This window comes from Scyliorhinus canicula, chromosome 2, assembly GCF_902713615.1.
Source record: "Scyliorhinus canicula chromosome 2, sScyCan1.1, whole genome shotgun sequence".
Taxonomy (NCBI): domain Eukaryota; kingdom Metazoa; phylum Chordata; class Chondrichthyes; order Carcharhiniformes; family Scyliorhinidae; genus Scyliorhinus; species Scyliorhinus canicula.
This window is the reverse complement of record NC_052147.1, coordinates 282,330,906-282,347,385: the sequence shown is the minus strand read 5'-3', so window position 1 is coordinate 282,347,385 and position 16,480 is coordinate 282,330,906. Positions and strand designations below refer to the sequence as shown.

Below are 16,480 nucleotides of genomic sequence, written 5' to 3'. Positions count from 1 at the left end.
GAACGCATAGGGGATGGTTTGATTGAAGAGAATAATAATGCAAGGGAGGAGGAATTTCTGTGACGTGGGGAAAATGGAGAAGCTGAGAAATAGAGAGAATGTAGAGGAAATTTGGTAAAGAGTTCAAAACCCCGAGGGGTCTGGACAGGATAGATGGGTGGGAATCTGCATTCCCATTGACGGAACGGTTGAGGACCAGCGGATGTTACTTTCAGGAAACTGGGGAAGAGTTAAAGATGATACCTGGGGGAAGAGGGAAGGCAGATTCAATTGTGACTTTTTAAAAAGGGTTTAATGATTCTGAATAGCTAAACTTTGCAAGGCTGCAGGTGAGCGAGACGGTACCTTTTGTGCTGTAACCATTCTGCATTTCTCCTCTGCACATTGTTACCCAGCCAAAGTCGAACAGGTGAAGTTTGATGCCGTGAACATGCACGCCCAGCCTGAGCTGGCAGCCCGGGAGAGGATGGTGGATGACGGTTCTGGTGAAGTAGAGGTACCATTGCATATTTCCCCCATGATCTCCTTCCCTGGCCTCCCCCCATCTCCGTGAAGCCCTCCAGCCCAACCCAACAACATTTCGATCTCTTGCTCCCCATCAATTCTGGTCTTCTGTCCTTTACAACTCTACACACCTTCATTCCAGTCTTAGCACCAGCTGTCTATCTAGGCTCCTGCTCTCTGAAATTCCCACCCTAACCTCTCGCCTCTCCTTTTTTAAGGTGCTCCTGAAAGCCAATCGCCTTTGACCAATGTTTGGTTCCCCAAATGGTTTGATTACCATCCCTGCTGAGCACCCTTTAGGATGATTTTATAACGTTAAGGGTGCTATATAAATGCAAGTTGTGGGAGCTACAGACCTCCATGCTGAAGATCTAGATTGGCAGTTCAGACTTGAGAGCTCTTCATTGAAAATTCACGGCAGCCAAGTGTTGAATTGTGATGACTAAAAGAAATAAAACCAAGTGATCACACAATCAGTAAAAGGTTAAAGGATTTCATTACAATATGTTGAAAAATTCAGGTCTCGCGTGTCAAATTAAACTGTTCTTGCATCTTTATTAAAATGCATTTGATCATCTGTTAGGTTGAGTTTATTTAAATTCTGCATCATTTAACGACTTACTCGTGAGTATTCCATGTCAGTATACTGGTTAGTATCCCCGCCTGCTACATGGGAAACCAGGGGTTCCCTACCCTGATTTGAGGGCCTGTTCAGTTAGTTTTGTGATGCAGAGCAAGGCCAGTAGCGTGGGTTCAAATCCCGTACCGGTCTGAGGTTATTCATGATGGCCCTGCCTTCTCGACCTTGCAATGGAGAGTTTTCTGGTGGTACTGAGGTAGGGCTTTTCGACCTATTCCACAACTTCTGGGTCTGCCACTTTTTGGTAGTCCTCATTTTTTTTTTTTTTAGCACTTTTGAGCTTGAAATGAAATGAAAACCGCTTATTGTCACAAGTAGGCTTCAAATAAAGTTACTGTGAAAAGCCCCTAGTCGCCACATTCCGGCGCCTGTTCGGGAAGGCTGGTACGGGAATTGAACCGTGCTGCTAGCCTGCGTTGGTCTGCTTTAAAAGCCAGCGATTTAGCCCAGTGTGCTAAACAGTCCAGAGCTTGCTCACCTCTTGGCCAGTCCAGCGTTACAAACGAGCACTGCATGTTCAATAATTAGTGTAACTGGTTTAGCACACTGGGCTAAATCGCTGGCTTTGAAAGCAGACCAAGGCAGGCCAGCAGCACGGTTCAATTCCCCTACCAGCCTCCCTGAACAGGCGCCAGAATGTGGCGACTAGGGGCTTTTCACAGTAACTTCATTGAAGCCTACTCTCGACAATAAGCAATTTTCATTTCATTTTTCATTTCAACTGTTAAACATACTAAATAGGGTCAGTTTTGGGTATGTGGAAAGGGGGGGGGGGTGGTGGAGTGACTTGGGACATCCTTCCCTCTTAACACTGGTCAACTTTCCCTCTTACTCGTTGTCCTGTCTCTTTCTCCTCCCTCCAACATCACTGACTCTTCCAACAGAAACCGGTGGATAACATGAAAATTTACCATTTTTTGAGACCAGTTGTAGTCTCATTATCCATGTCCTCTCCCCTCTCCTGTTTCTCTCTTTCCTCCTCCCCCCCCCCCCCCCCACACACACACACACACACAATTTTGGCGTGATCACCTTCCAGTGATGACAATTAAATCTGCAATCTCTGTGACAGCATCTTTCTTCACTATAACCAATCTGATCTGTTTCCAGGAGTGGGTGATTCATGACCTGGAGTTGGCGCCTGTGGAGAAGCGATGGCATGGACATTTCTACAGTGGAAACTGCTACCTGGTTCTGTACACCTACACTGTCAGCAACAAACTTCACCACATCCTCTACATCTGGCAGGTAGGTGTGACTGCACTCTTTTTTTTTTTTTAAGAACACCAAATTAACCCGGGAGCAAGTAACCAGGGTTTACGATCATCTGGGATTATGGCGACTTTATTAGACAAGCCATGGGATGGATTAGTTGAGGAGTACAGTGGAGGTTATGTATAGTGTAACACATACCCGGGAGTGAGTAACAGACTGGAATCTAAACAAGGGGAATCTAAACAAGGGGTTCAGATGCATCGTATATAAAACAATGAATACATTGGAATGAGTTTAATACAATAGTTCATGTGTAAAGAATACTGAGTCGCAGATTGGTTGGGGGAGTTTTATTAAATGTGAATATTCAGGAGGAGAGACGCATCAAACTCCCACAAAGATACACACTGGGAGCATGCAAATTTAACTTGATCGTCCCAATCATAAGAGCAAATTGCTCTTGGTAATAGAGACAGGATTAGGATAACGGTTGCCAACTCTGCAGGATTGACCTGGAGACTCTACGAAGTGGGGGATGTTGCTATGGGGATTGAGTTAAAAGAATTGGGTGCACTTTTAAAATATTTGCTTTGAACATTTTTAGAACCTTTTTTTTTTAGAAATGGAGATACTGAAAAACGACCACTAAACTAGTTGCGGCAAAACCTCCATGGGTTGGCAACTCCAACGTGAGGGTGCATTGAGACTCGACCGTGAAGACTTTATGGTTGAGGACAACCTTTTTTGGGTTGCACCTTTTGACAAGGTGCCACACAAAAGGTTGCTGCATAAGATAAAGATGCATGGCATTAAGGGTAAAGTAGTAGCATGGATAGAGGATTGGTTAATTAATAGAAAGCAGAGTGGGGATTAATGGGTGTTTCTCTGGTTGGCAATCAGTAGCTAGTGGTGTCCCTCAGGGATCCGTGTTGGGCCCACAATTGTTCACAATTTACATCGATGATTGGGAGTTGGGGACCAAGGGCAATGTGTCCAAGTTTGCAGATGACACTAAGATGAGTGGTAAAGCGAAAAGTGCAGAAGACACTGGAAGTCTGCAGAGGGATTTAGATAGGTTAAGTGAATGGGCTAGGGTCTGGTAGATGGAATACAATGTTGACAAATGTGATGTTATCCATTTTGATAGGAATGATAGCAAAAGGGATTATTATTTAAATGATAAAATATTAAAACATGCTGCTGTGCAGAGAGACCTGGGTGTGCTAGTGCATGAGTCGCAAAAGGTTGGTTTATAGGTGCAACAGGTGATTAAGAAGGAAAATGGAGTTTTATCCTTCATTGCTAGAGGGATGGAGTTTAAGACTAGGGAGGTTATGCTGCAATTCTATACGGTGTTAGTGAGGCCACACCTGGAGTATTGTGTTCAGTTTTGGTCATCTTACCTGAGAAAGGACGTACTGGCGCTGGAGGGTGTGCAGAGGAGATTCACTAGGTTAATCCCAGAGTTGAAGGGGTTGGATTACAAGGCGAGGTTGAGTAGACTGGGACTGTACTCGTTGGAATTTAGAAGGATGAGGGGGGATCTTATACAAATATATAAAATTATGAAGGGAATAGATAGGATAGATGCGGGCAGGTTGTTTCCACTGGCGGGTGAAAGCAGAACTAGGGGGCATAGCCTCAAAATAAGGGGAAGTAGATTTAGGACTGGGAACAGGAGGAACTTCTTCACCCAAAGGGTTGTGAATCTATGGAATTCCTTGCCCAGTGAAGCAGTTGAGGCTCCTTCATTACATGTTTTTAAGGTAAAGATAGATAGTTTTTTGAAGAATAAAGGGATTAAGGGTTATGGTGTTCGGGCGGGAAAGTGGAGCTGAGCCCACAGAAGATCAGCCATGATCTCATTGAATGGCGGAGCAGGCTCGAGAGGCCAGATGGCCGACTCCTGCTCCTAGTTCTTATTTGTTCTTTTAATTTTGTTTGTTTAGGAAGGTGGCACAATAGCGCAGTGGTTAGCACAGCTGCCTCACAGCACTGAGGACCTGGGTTCGATCCCAGCTATGGGTCACTGTCCAGTGGACACCACATGCTCCCTCTCCAAGATGCATTGTATATAAAACTATGAATACATTGGAATGAGTTTAATACAATAGTTCATATATAAAGAATACTGATTTACAGATTGGTTGGGAGAGTTTTATTGAATGCGAATATTCAGAGGGGTCGAGTCAACTCGGACACCGATTCAATCGTCCATGTGTGGACATCTTAATGATTACCTTGTTCTGGCCCACCTTGTCTCGGCCCAGGAGCAGGTCCATGTCGTCATCCGCCCTCCGCACCAGGTGACCGAGCCAGGTGAGGAGCAGCCTCTTCAAATTGCTAAATAAAGGGGCTGCAATCTCGGGCAATCCACATAAACGTGGAACACCCACTCTCCTTGGCCGCAGCAAAGGCATGCGGCCTGGGAGTCCGTGAACCACCTTTATCGTGCTTGTTTGGCACTGCTGCATTCAGCACCCTCTACGCTAGGTTCCCAATGGAGAAAGGAAGGATTTGTGTGCCCTCCACTGGTACCTCCTTCTCCGCAGGTGCCACCAGGGCCATGTACCACTGTGTGTTCGGGCCATGGATGGCTTCTGCCGTGAGCTGGACATTAACTGACGTGCGCCCGGCTAGCTGTTGCAGCTTCATCGAGCCTGTTCCACCGCCATCCCAACACTTCTCCGACTCTGGTCACCTCAGCAGCCTGAGCCCCCCCCCCCCTCCTCTTCCTCCAGCTGTCTGAATCCATATCAATGGAGATGTGGCTGCCTGAGCAGCAACACTCTCTCCCGCCAGGGGAGGCGGTGGTGTAGTGGCATTGTCAATAGACTAGTAATAGTCAATAGACTCTGTACTCTGGGTCTATTGACTCTGTACAGAGTAATGCTCTGGGATCCTGAGTTCGAATCCCACCATGGAAGATGAAGTGTGAACTCAATAAAATCTGGATTTAATGATAATGAATTGTTGTAATAAACCATCTGGTTCACTAATGTCCTTCAGGGAAGGAAATCTGCCGTGCTTACCTGGTCTGGCCTACATGTGACTCCAGACCCCCTCAGCGATGCAGTTATCTGCCCCTGTGACATGGTCTAGCAAGCCACTCGGTTCAAGGGCAACTAGGGATGGGCCTCGAACGCTGGCCCAGCCCAGCGACGCCCACGTCCCAATGATTTTTCCTTTTCAAAAAGCTGCTGCTCCTGATGCGATTTGGATGTTGAAGGCCCACCATGGTCTTGCCGAATAACAGGGCAGGCTGAAGGCCTACTCGTGCTTCTACCTCGCATGTTCCTATCACTCTAATATTTTCTTTAGAGGGTGTGCGGAGCTTTACTCTTCATTTGAAAAGCATTTTTATCTGATTTTTTTTCCCCCCCTCCTCTTCTTTGTTTCAGGGTAACCGTGCCAGTCAGGGTGACATCACTGCCTCGGCCTACCAGGCAGTCAGCCTGGACCAGCAGTACAATGGGGAGCCTGTTCAGGTCCGAGTCACCATGGGGAAAGAGCCGCAACACATGCTGGCCATTTTCAACGGCAAACTTGTAGTTTTTGAGGTAACTGGGATATATTGGGAGAAGGGCAGGAAATGTGCGTTTGTGTGTATGTCCGTCCCACCCCTGAGCTTCCTGTCCTACATTGGCTGCCGGTTTCCCAAATACCACAATTGGGTTGGGTCACATTTGGATTATTGATTATTGTTCTGCTCTGCATTGTTCTGCTCTATATTTAGAGCGAAGGGCAGGACTGAAGGCTTATACACATTGCAGACGGAACAGATTGGAGTTTCCTTCTCTCCTAGACAAGAGGGCTATGGGGTGACCTGATCAGGATATTTAAGATTATGACACTAATGATGTTTCCACTTGTGGGTGAGAACAGAAGGGGCCAAAGATTGGGAATTCAGGAGAAATTTCTTCACTCGGGAAGTGGTGAGAATGTTGAATAGGAGGAGGTGGTCGGATTGTGGTGATGTCACTGAAGCAGGAGTCCAGAGGGCGGCACGGTAGCACAGTGGTTAGCACTGTCACTTCACCCCGCCAGGGACCCGGGTTCGATTCCCGGCTTGGGTCACTTTGTGCGGAGTCTGCACGTTCTCCCCGTGTCTGCGTGGGTTTCCTCCGGGGGCTCCGGTTTCCTCCCACAAGTCCCGAAAGACGTGCTGTTAGATGAATTGGACATTCTGAATTCTCCCTCTGTGTACCCGAACAGGTGCCGGAATGTGGCGACTAGGGGCTTTTCACAGTAACTTCAGTGTTAATGTAAGCCTACTTGTGACACTGATAAATATTATTATTATTCGGGACATGGATTCAAATCCAAACACAGCAGCTGGTGGAATTTTAAATTCAAATCTAGATTTAAAAGTGACCTCGGCAATCGTGACCACGAAGCCATTGGGTGGGATTCTGTGGTCCTGAGGCTAAGTGTTGATGCCGTCGGAACACCGTCGCGTTTCTCGACGGCGTCCACGCGGCCTCGGGATCAGCGCTTCTGACCCTTACAGGGAGCCAGCATGGCACTAGAGCAACCCACACCGCTCCAGCTGCTGATCCCGGCATGAACTGGGCACCGTAGGGTCTGCGCAGTGGCACCGGTGCCAACGTGCCATGGCTCCCTTCTCTCCGCGCCGGCCCAGATGCAACATGGCGCAGGGCTACAGGGGCCGGCGCGGAAGAATGGAGGACCCCAGCCAGAGAGGCCGGCCCGCCAATCAGTGGGCCCCGATCTGTGGGCCAGGCCACATCGGAGCGCCCCCCCCCCCCTCCCAACGCAGGCCGACCCCGGACCCTACCACGCGAGGTGCCGCTGGTGAATGGCGGCAGTGGGACTCATGTTTTTTTTTTTATGAAGGCTGATTGGCTCATCTCAGCCGAGAATCGGTGGGGGGTGCTGCGTAGAGCGGCCCCTGACTGGCGCCGTGCCAACCACGCCGGCTCCAATGGCGCCGATTCTCCACTCTGCGGAGAATCCCGTCCCGTCGTCGGGGTGGTGGGATTCGCGCTGGTTGCGGGGATTCTCCCGGCCCGGCTCCGGGCTGGGAGAATCCCGCCCAATTGTGTAAGAACCCACCTGCTTCATTGATCCCGGTTAGTGGAAATCTCACGTGCTCTCGTCTACGTGACTCCAGACCGATTGTCCTTTGAAATGGCTGAGCCAGCCGCTGGTGTATGGAAGTGCTAGAAATCTAATATAAGGAATGAAAGCAGACTGGCCACCCACATTGACGTAGGCACTGGAAGTGATGATGGTGAACCCAGCCCCTTGACCCTCCGGTCCTCCTTTCTAACCTCTGGGGGCTTGTGCGAATATAGCGAGAGATTTCCCACAGATTTGTGGAGCAATGGCCTAATATCGTCATACTCACGGAATCCTACCTTACACCGAGTGTCCCATACATCTCCATTCCTGATTACATCCTGTCCCACTGGTCGGCTGGAGGTGGTGGCACAGCGGTAGAGCTCAGGGAGTTGACACCAGACCCCAGGAGGTTTCATGGCATCAGGTCAAATGTGGGTCAAGGGCCCCGATTGTTGGACCCCTTCAGCTGTTAATTCCGTACCCTTCCACGTTGGGCATGAAGCATTGGCCGCAACAACACAACTTCAATATAAAAGCAAATTACTGCAGATGCTGGAATCTGAAACTTCCAAGGGCTGCAAGGAGAGTGACTGGGATGCGGGTGGAATGAATATTAAATCAACTAGTCTTGTGAATTTGAAAATGACCAAGCAAGAAACCACCTTGGCATCCAGCAGGAATGAAGACCATGTTGATTGTGATGAGGAAAAGGCCCTCTCCCTCTCTCTCCTCCTCTCCTTTCTCTCTCTCTCTCTTTCTCTCCTCTCTTTCTTTTTCTCTCTTTCTCTCCTCTCTTTCTTTTTCTCTCCTCTCTTTCTTTTTCTCTCCTCTCTTTCTTTTTCTCTCCTCTCTTCTTTCTCTCTCCTCTCTTTCTTTCTCTCTCCTCTCTTTCTTTCTCTCTCCTCTCTCTTTCTTTCTCTCTCCTCTCTCTTTCTTTCTCTCTCCTCTCTTTCTTTCTCTCTCCTCTCTTTCTTTCTCTCTCCTCTCTTTCTTTCTCTCTCCTCTCTTTCTTTCTCTCTCCTCTCTTTCTTTCTCTCTCCCTCTCTCTTTCTTTCTCTCTCCTCTCTCTTTCTTTCTCTCTCCTCTCTCTTTCTTTCTCTCTCCTCTCTCTTTCTCTCTCTCTCCCTCTCTCTTTCTTTCTCTCTCCTCTCCTCTCTCTTTCTTTCTCTCTCCTCTCTCTTTCTTTCTCTCTCCCTCTCTCTTTCTTTCTCTCTCCTCTCTCTTTCTTTCTCTCTCCTCTCTCTTTCTTTCTCTCTCCTCTCTCTTTCTTTCTCTCTCCTCTCTCTTTCTTTCTCTCTCCTCCTCTCCTCTCCTCTCTCTCTTTCCCCCCCCCCCCCCCCCCCCCCCCTCTCCCCTCTCCTCTCCACCCCCCCCCCCCCCCCCCCCCCCCCCCCCCCCCCCCCTCTCCTCTCTCTCTCTCTCTCTCTGGAGCCCAATATTTGGATCATGGAACATGCAAATATGCTGGATGCCTCTATTGGGGGGAAAATTATTATTTTTGCATAATCTGCACTTTCCCCATCCAATCCCATCGCGGGACAGTAAGAAGTCTTACAACACCAGGTTAAAGTCCAACAGTTTGTTTCAAACGCTAGCTTTTGGAGCACTGCTCCTTCCTTGGGCGACTCCCATCTACACTGCCAGGAGCCAGATCCAGGCTTAAAGAGCTGCAAGTAAGCAATTTATTTAGAGTAACATTTTGTACACAGGAGGAGCAGGACTGATCCACTGGCCATGACGAGGAAGCTTGGGTGACTCACAGGCCCCAGGCTCCCACTGATTGGGATTGATTTCCTGTGACCCAAATTTCCTCCACCCTCCCCCTCCCTCCCTCTTCCTGCTTCACTGGTCAAGTGGGAGTGGACCCATGGGTCCACCATCTGCTTTGGAGTTAATGAGCAATGCAAACTTCCGACCCCTGCCACCTTGGAAAGAGGCCTCGTGGCCTAAAGTGAAGATTTGATGTCTTTTGAATGGATGGAAAGAAGGCTATCACACAGATTTGAAAGGTTAGCTCGCTCTCTCGCTCGCTCTCTCTCCACACACATGCTGTCGGACCTGCTGACATTGCGCTAAAACATGTCCAGTGGCTTTGTTGTTTCACTGACCAGTGAGCTGTTAGATTGTGTCTGTGGCAGATGGTGAGAGAACCAAGGAGGGGGAAAAACCCACGTGACCTTGTCCAGGTGCATCCCTGTTCATGGCACCTGGGAGGAGCTCTCGCACCTTGAAGATGTTTCCCCCCCCCCCCATAGTGTTGTGTGGTATCACTATCACACTAAATGGGATAGGCTTCAAACAGATCCAAAAACTCAACTGGGCAATCCATGAGGCACTGTGGGTAGCAGCAGAATTGTACTTACCACAATCTGTAACGTCATGGCCCACAACACCGCCATTGCTGCCAAAGTGAGGAATAGACCCTGGTTCCATGACGTGGACAGGCCAGGAGCATCAGCAGCCATACTTCTAAATGAGGTGTGACCTGGTGAAGTTGCATCACAGAACTAGTTGTGTGCTAAATAGTGGAGGTGGCTAACACAACTGAGCGACCCCACAACCAACAGAGCAGATCTAAACTCTGCAATCCTGGACAGGGGGAGCAGTGTACCATACTCTAGGAACTCACCAAGGCTCCTTCAACAGCACCTTCCAAACCTGCGACCATCTAGAGAAGGATGAGCACAGCAGACACGTTGGAAGCCCACCACCAGAAAGCTCCCTTCCCTAGTCACTCGCCATCCAGACTCTATCGTCGTTCTTTCACTGTCACTGGGCCAAAATCCCTCCCTAACTGGTTGTACCTGTGTACCTACACCCACGTTGCCTGCAGTGATTTAAGAAGGCTTTAGCCATCTTCTCATGGGGAAAATTGGGAATGAGGAATAGATATTGGCAAACGCTCACTGGCTGAGGATCAATTTCACAAATGACCCGAAAGAAGCAGGACCCTCTGAGCAGGTTATCTACCTGCGCCCTACGGGTGAAGTCCCAAGGGAGCTCCCAAGGATGTATGCTGATGATCAACGTTGCTTACTGGCCGCTCGAGTGACCATTTAACCCAGGGGTGGGCAAACTACGGCCCGCGGGCCGCATGCGGCCCGCCAAAGGTCTTTATGCGGCCCACCAAGATCAAGTCATAAAAAAAAAATATTTTTTTTATTATAAAAATTTTTTTTAAAAAAGTGTTTTTAAAGGTTAATGTTGGGTTACTGGTATAGGGTGGATACGTTGACTTGAGTAGGGTGATCATTGCTCGGCACAACATCGAGGGCCGAAGGGCCTGTTCTGTGCTGTACTGTTCTATGTTCTATATGAGGCGCCCAGAATCATAACCGGGTGAAGCACCGTTTTTGAAAAGTAGAGAAAAAGAGGGCTAAAGGCAGGATGCCGCCGGGGGAAGCGCTGAGGTATATGCCGCACGCTAATTGGTTACAACCGGGACTATTAATTAATATACTATGCGGCCCTTTAAAATTGTGAATTTCTGAATGTGGCCCTTGCACGGAAAAGTTTGCCCACCCCTGATTTAACCCATATGGATTCCCACCCTTGTCCAAATTGTTTCCCGATATGACCCAAGGCTAGATTTCAAATCTGGTTGACTCCAGTTCTGATGTTGCAGTTGATGAGCCTGAGCAAATTCTACCTTTTGGAATGCTGGGCCGACCGTTGGCATTTGTTTTTTTTCTAAAGAGTTGACAATTCTTCTGGGTTTTTTCTTTTCAGGGGACCTCAAGCAGCGCGGACAACGTGGAACCAGAGCCCCCTGTCCGTTTCTTCCAGGTTCGTGGTAAGAATGACTACACCACCAAGACCTTTGAAGTCCCAGCACGCTCCGCTTCCCTCAACTCCAATGATGTCTTTGTGCTGAAGACGAGTGACTGCTGCTTTCTGTGGTATGGGAAGGTGAGGATGCTTCAGACTCTTCGGGGCAGCACTCGTGGGATCCAATCATCATTCCCATGTTCCTCCCACATTAAAGAAAAAGTGCTGGCAGCATCAGTGGAGAGTGTAAATGTTTTTCAGTCTGTTTGACGCTGCAGAGCTGATCCCTTCAAACGAGCTGTGATTATTCCATGCCACAACCATGAATGGAGGCACACTGGCTTATAAATGGGAGGAGTGTATGGCCTTGTGTTTGAAGGGGGAGGGGGGGGGGGAGAAAGAAAAGGAGGATTTTTTTTTGCGTAATCAGCGCTTTCCCCATCCTGTCCCATCTACACGGCCAGGAGCCAGATCATAGAATCATAGAACTTGGTGTAGAAGGAGGCCATTCGGCCCATCCAGTCTGCACCGGCCCTTGGAAAGAGCACCCTACTTAAGCACATTCCTCCACCCTATCCCAATAACCCATTTACCCCACTTAACCTTTTTGGACACTAAGGGGAATTTAGCGCGGCCAATCCACCTAACCTGCACATCTTTGGACTGTGGGAGGAAACCGGAGCACCGGGAGGAAACCCACGCACACACGGGGAGAACATGCAGACTCCGCACAGTCACCCGAGGCCGGAATTGAACCCGGGACCCTGGAACTGTGGGGCAGCAGTGCTTCCAGGGTCAAAAGAGATGTGGGCTAGTAAGCAATTTATTTTGGGTGGCATTTTGTGTTGCAGGATTGATTTCCTCTGGGCAAGACTAAGGTTGGGTGACTCGCATGCCCCAGGATTTGATTTGATGTCTCCCTTGGGTGAAAGGAAAGAATATTGGTCAGAAGAGGGAGGAGGACGGGTCGAGTTGCGTATCTTGTCTTCACTCTGTGTTGTGTTGTAGGGCTGCAGTGGTGACGAGAGGGAGGTAGCCAAGCGTGTGGCTGACACCATCTCCAAGCGGGACAAGCAAAATGTGTACGAGGGCCAGGAACCCGCCAGTTTCTGGGCATCTCTCGGAGGGAAAGCGCCGTACGCCGACAGTAAAAGGTACACCCCTTCAACCTGCTGAAGACAAGGCCACCCTGATGGTATTTGAGCAAGTGTGTGTCCGGCATGAATTGGGCTTGTTCCCTCAGCGGTTCTGTAGTACTGAGGAAGAGATGCATTATTGCAACTGTCTGCAGTTTGCACTAAAACGCTTCAATTGAAACATTTAAAACCAAGGTTTCCGGGGGACAGGAAAGATCCCATTATTTTTGAAGAACAGGAGGAGTCTGAAGCCAATTATCCCATTGGTCATTTAAAACGGCAGTAAGATACCACATGACTACAACGGCCACACTTCAAAAACAATTCCCTTGTTGACATTAAAGAGCTTTGGGATGTCCCGCAAAGTACTGATGTACAAGTAAAAGGGTTTGTCCGACCGACCTTGAACCCATCGTGCAGGAATGACTTGATGAAAGTCGTTCATGATTTTCCCACTGACGATGGCCACTGAATTAACTAGAATGGACACCTGAGCTCGGACAGGTTGTAGCAGAATAATAATAATAATAATAATAATAATCGCTTATTGTCACGCGTAGGCTTCAATGAAGTTACTGTGAAAAGCCCCTAGTCGCCACATTCCGGCGCCTGTTCGGGGAGGCCGGTACGGGAATTGAACCCGCGCTGCTGGCCTTGTTCAGCATTACAAGCCAGCTGTTTCACCCACTGTGCTAAACCAGCCCCTAAACCAGGATCATCTTTGCTCGAGTTTAAACGGTTTGGGAGATGATCTGATTGAGGTGTTTCCTATGTTTTGGATTCAATAGGGGATAGAGGTACAGAAACTCCTATTTCCTCCGGGAATCCACGACACCTGGCCGCACATGGGCCATTTTAGGAATAAAATCAAGAAGGACATTTTGGCTTAAAAGGGATGTTGGAAATTTGGAATTGTCTTTTAAAAGACTGGGTCAATGAGTGTTTGTTTGGTTTTTTTTTTTCCTTGGGTAAAGATTTTGAGGGATACAAAGTGAAGGTTGGGTTTTTGAAGTTTGAGGGACAGATCAACTGTGATCCCCATCCCAGTGAACGGTGGAACATGAATGAAGGGCTGAATGGCCTCCAGCTCCTTCGAATTGGGAGACATGGACAGTAAAGATGGCGCTGCGAGTTCAATCAACCGAATATCCTGCTACCAGTAACCCCCTTCTTTTTTTTTCAGGCTGCAACAGGAGCACGAGACTGTCGTGCCACGCCTGTTTGAATGCTCCAACCAAACTGGGCGCTTTATTGCCACGGAGATTGTGGATTTCTCCCAGGCTGACCTCGATGATGAAGATGTCATGCTTCTGGACACCTGGGAACAGGTTTATGGAAAAAATAATTTAAATCGTGCATGAAATCTCTTTCATAACTCATTTCTGAAATGAGGACAGATTTCTGTTCCTAGGGTTTACTGGATACAATGTAGAAGCCATCACAACGAGTGTGCAACAGTACATGCTGGAAGCCTATGGCCAATTTGTGTTCTGTTTATTGTCTCTCAATAATTACAGATCAATTAGTTTTTTGTTGGGTTGGCTTAAGGATACTAAGGATCCAGACATGGATGGAGGGGTTAATCCCAGAGTTTACTAGGTTAATCCCAGAGTTGAAGGGGTTGGATTATGAGGAGAGGTTGAGTAGACTGGGACAGTACTCGTTGGAATTTAGAAGGATGAGGGGGGGATCTTCTAGAAACATATAAAATTATGAAGAGAATAGATAGGATAGATGCGGGCAGGTTGTTTCCACTGGCGGGTGAAAGCAGAACTAGGGGGCATAGCCTCAAAATAAGGGGAAGTAGATTTAGGACTGAGTTGAGGAGGAACTACTTCACCCAAAGGGTTATGAATCTATGGAATTCCCTGCCCAGTGAAGCAGTTGAGGCTCCTTCATTAAATCTTTTTAAGGTAAAGATATAGTTTTTTGAAGAATAAAGGGATTAAGGGTTATGGTGTTCGGGCCGGAAAGTGGAGCTGAGTCCACAAAAGATCAGCCATGATCTCATTGAATGGCGGAGCAGGCTTGAGGGGCCAGATGGCCGACTCCTGCTCCGAGTTCTTATGGAGGGAAATGTAGACTAGCCATGATTGGCAGTACAGGCCCTGTCCATAATGACCGTTGCACCTTCCAATATGACACATGGTCAATCCTTGCCTAATAGAAATGTAACATTTTACAACACTATTTGGTCCATGCTGCACATCGTTCCTCCTTTCACGCTTTCAACGTATCAGTCATTAAATAAAAATTGCAGCCAGGAACGGGACATTCGGCTCAAACTGGTCTATCTTCACGTTCCACACAAGCTTCCTACCAATTTGCTCATCTCGCCTCACCTTATTAATTATCCTTCTATTCCAGTTTCCCCGAGTATCTATACCGTGAATTTTCTATTGGACTTGGTGACTATCTTACAGTTAATTACCCTTCATTTTGGACTGCCAAACTACACCTTCTCTCTGTCTACCCTATCACATCCCTTCATATTGATCCAGATTTTTTATTTTATTTTACTTTAATTTAATTTAATTTTATAGAAAGTAGGCCCAGTCTGCATGAGTGAACACAGGGTTTGACGCTAAATATCCTCGTTTCCCATTTGGCAGATTTTCCTGTGGATCGGTAAAGGAGCTAATGAAAAAGAGAAGACGGAATCTGTTGTCACCGCACAGGAGTACCTGAACACCCACCCAAGCAAGCGTGACCCTGGCACCCCAATTCTAACCGTCAAGCAAGGCTTTGAACCCCCAACTTTCACCGGCTGGTTCATGGCTTGGGACCAATATCTGTGGAATGTAAGCAGGTGGCGATTGTGTGGAGTCCATGCTTGCGGGACCCTAACTTCATTTTGCTTTCCAGGAGCATGGGCCACACCAAAAAAGGCATTTCGCCGAATGGTTACAGCAGAAAAGGAGGCCATTTGGTCTGTCGTATTTGTGCTAGCTCTCCATCAGAGCAATTTGCCTACTGAAACTCTCCCCACATTCTCTCTGTAACCCTGCACATTCATTGGGTACGAGGACTAGACCACTCAGTTCCTTAAGGGAAAGAGTCCAGAGGAGATTCACCAGAATGATCCCTGGAATGAAGAGCTTGTCGTATGAGGAACGGTTGAGGACTCTGGATCTGTACCCGTTGGAGTTTAGAAGGATGAGGGGGGATCTTATTGAAATTTACAATTTATTGAAATTGGATAGAGTGGACCTGGAGAGGATGTTTCCACTTGTAGGAAAATCTAGAACCTGAGGGTATAGAACCCAAGGGCACAATCTCAGACTAAAGGGACGAACAGAGATGAGGAGGAATTTCTTCAGCCAGAGGGTGGTGAATCTGTGGAACTCTTTGCCGCAGAAGGCTGTGGAGGCCAATTCACTGAGTGTCTTTAAGACAGCGATAGATAGGTTCTTGATTAATCAGGGGTTATGGGGAGAAGGCAGGAGGATGGGGATGAGAAAATATCAGCCATGGTTGAATGGCGGAGCAGACTCGATGGGCCGAGTGGCCTAATTCTGCTCCTATGTTTTATGGTCTTATGATTCCGTAAAACCTTCTCTGCATCACTGATGGGCCTCAGCTGTGTCTGGTTGTAGGCATCACACTTCAGGAACTATGTGAGGGTGCAGAGAGGATTTACTGGAATGGTTTCCGGGGTGAGGGAGTTGTAAACCTGGAATTATTGGGATGAGCTTAACTGGGCAGCATGGGAAAGTTGGACCGAAGGGCCTGTTTCCATGCTGTAAATCTCCATGACTCTCTTCTTGGAGCGGAGAAGGCAGTAGGGTATTCATGATGGATACAGTTTCTATTTCGGAGGGTGACAAAAGGGGCTAAATTGTTGGCTTTTAAAGCAGACCAGCAGAACAGTTCAATTCCCGTACCAGCCTCCCCGAACAGGTGCCGGAATGTGACGACTAGGGGCTTTTCACAGTAACTTCATTGAAGCCTACTCGTGACAAGCGACTTTCATTTCATTTCATTGAACATAATGGACATTAAAAGCCAGGGTTTTTATTTTACACAGCGAGTGAGGTAGCACAGTTGCTTCGCAGCTCCAGGATCCCAGGTTCGATTCCCGGCTTGGGTCACTGCCTGTGAGGAGCCTGTACATTCTCCCCGTGTGTGCGTG

General features: G+C 48.0%; 1 protein-coding gene across 2 annotated transcripts in view; it reads left to right on the top strand.

The window, feature by feature from the left end:
* The window catches only part of vil1 (villin 1), a 60,210-nt gene that overhangs the window by 30,615 nt on the left and 13,115 nt on the right, over nucleotides 1–16,480 (top strand). For both annotated transcript variants that reach the window (XM_038790166.1, XM_038790167.1), the window contains exons 11-17: nucleotides 396–496; nucleotides 2,255–2,392; nucleotides 5,761–5,919; nucleotides 11,174–11,353; nucleotides 12,221–12,366; nucleotides 13,532–13,676; nucleotides 14,961–15,149. In XM_038790166.1, the coding sequence (XP_038646094.1) occupies nucleotides 396–496; nucleotides 2,255–2,392; nucleotides 5,761–5,919; nucleotides 11,174–11,353; nucleotides 12,221–12,366; nucleotides 13,532–13,676; nucleotides 14,961–15,149 (1,058 nt within the window). The remainder of the gene's footprint in view (nucleotides 1–395; nucleotides 497–2,254; nucleotides 2,393–5,760; nucleotides 5,920–11,173; nucleotides 11,354–12,220; nucleotides 12,367–13,531; nucleotides 13,677–14,960; nucleotides 15,150–16,480) is intronic.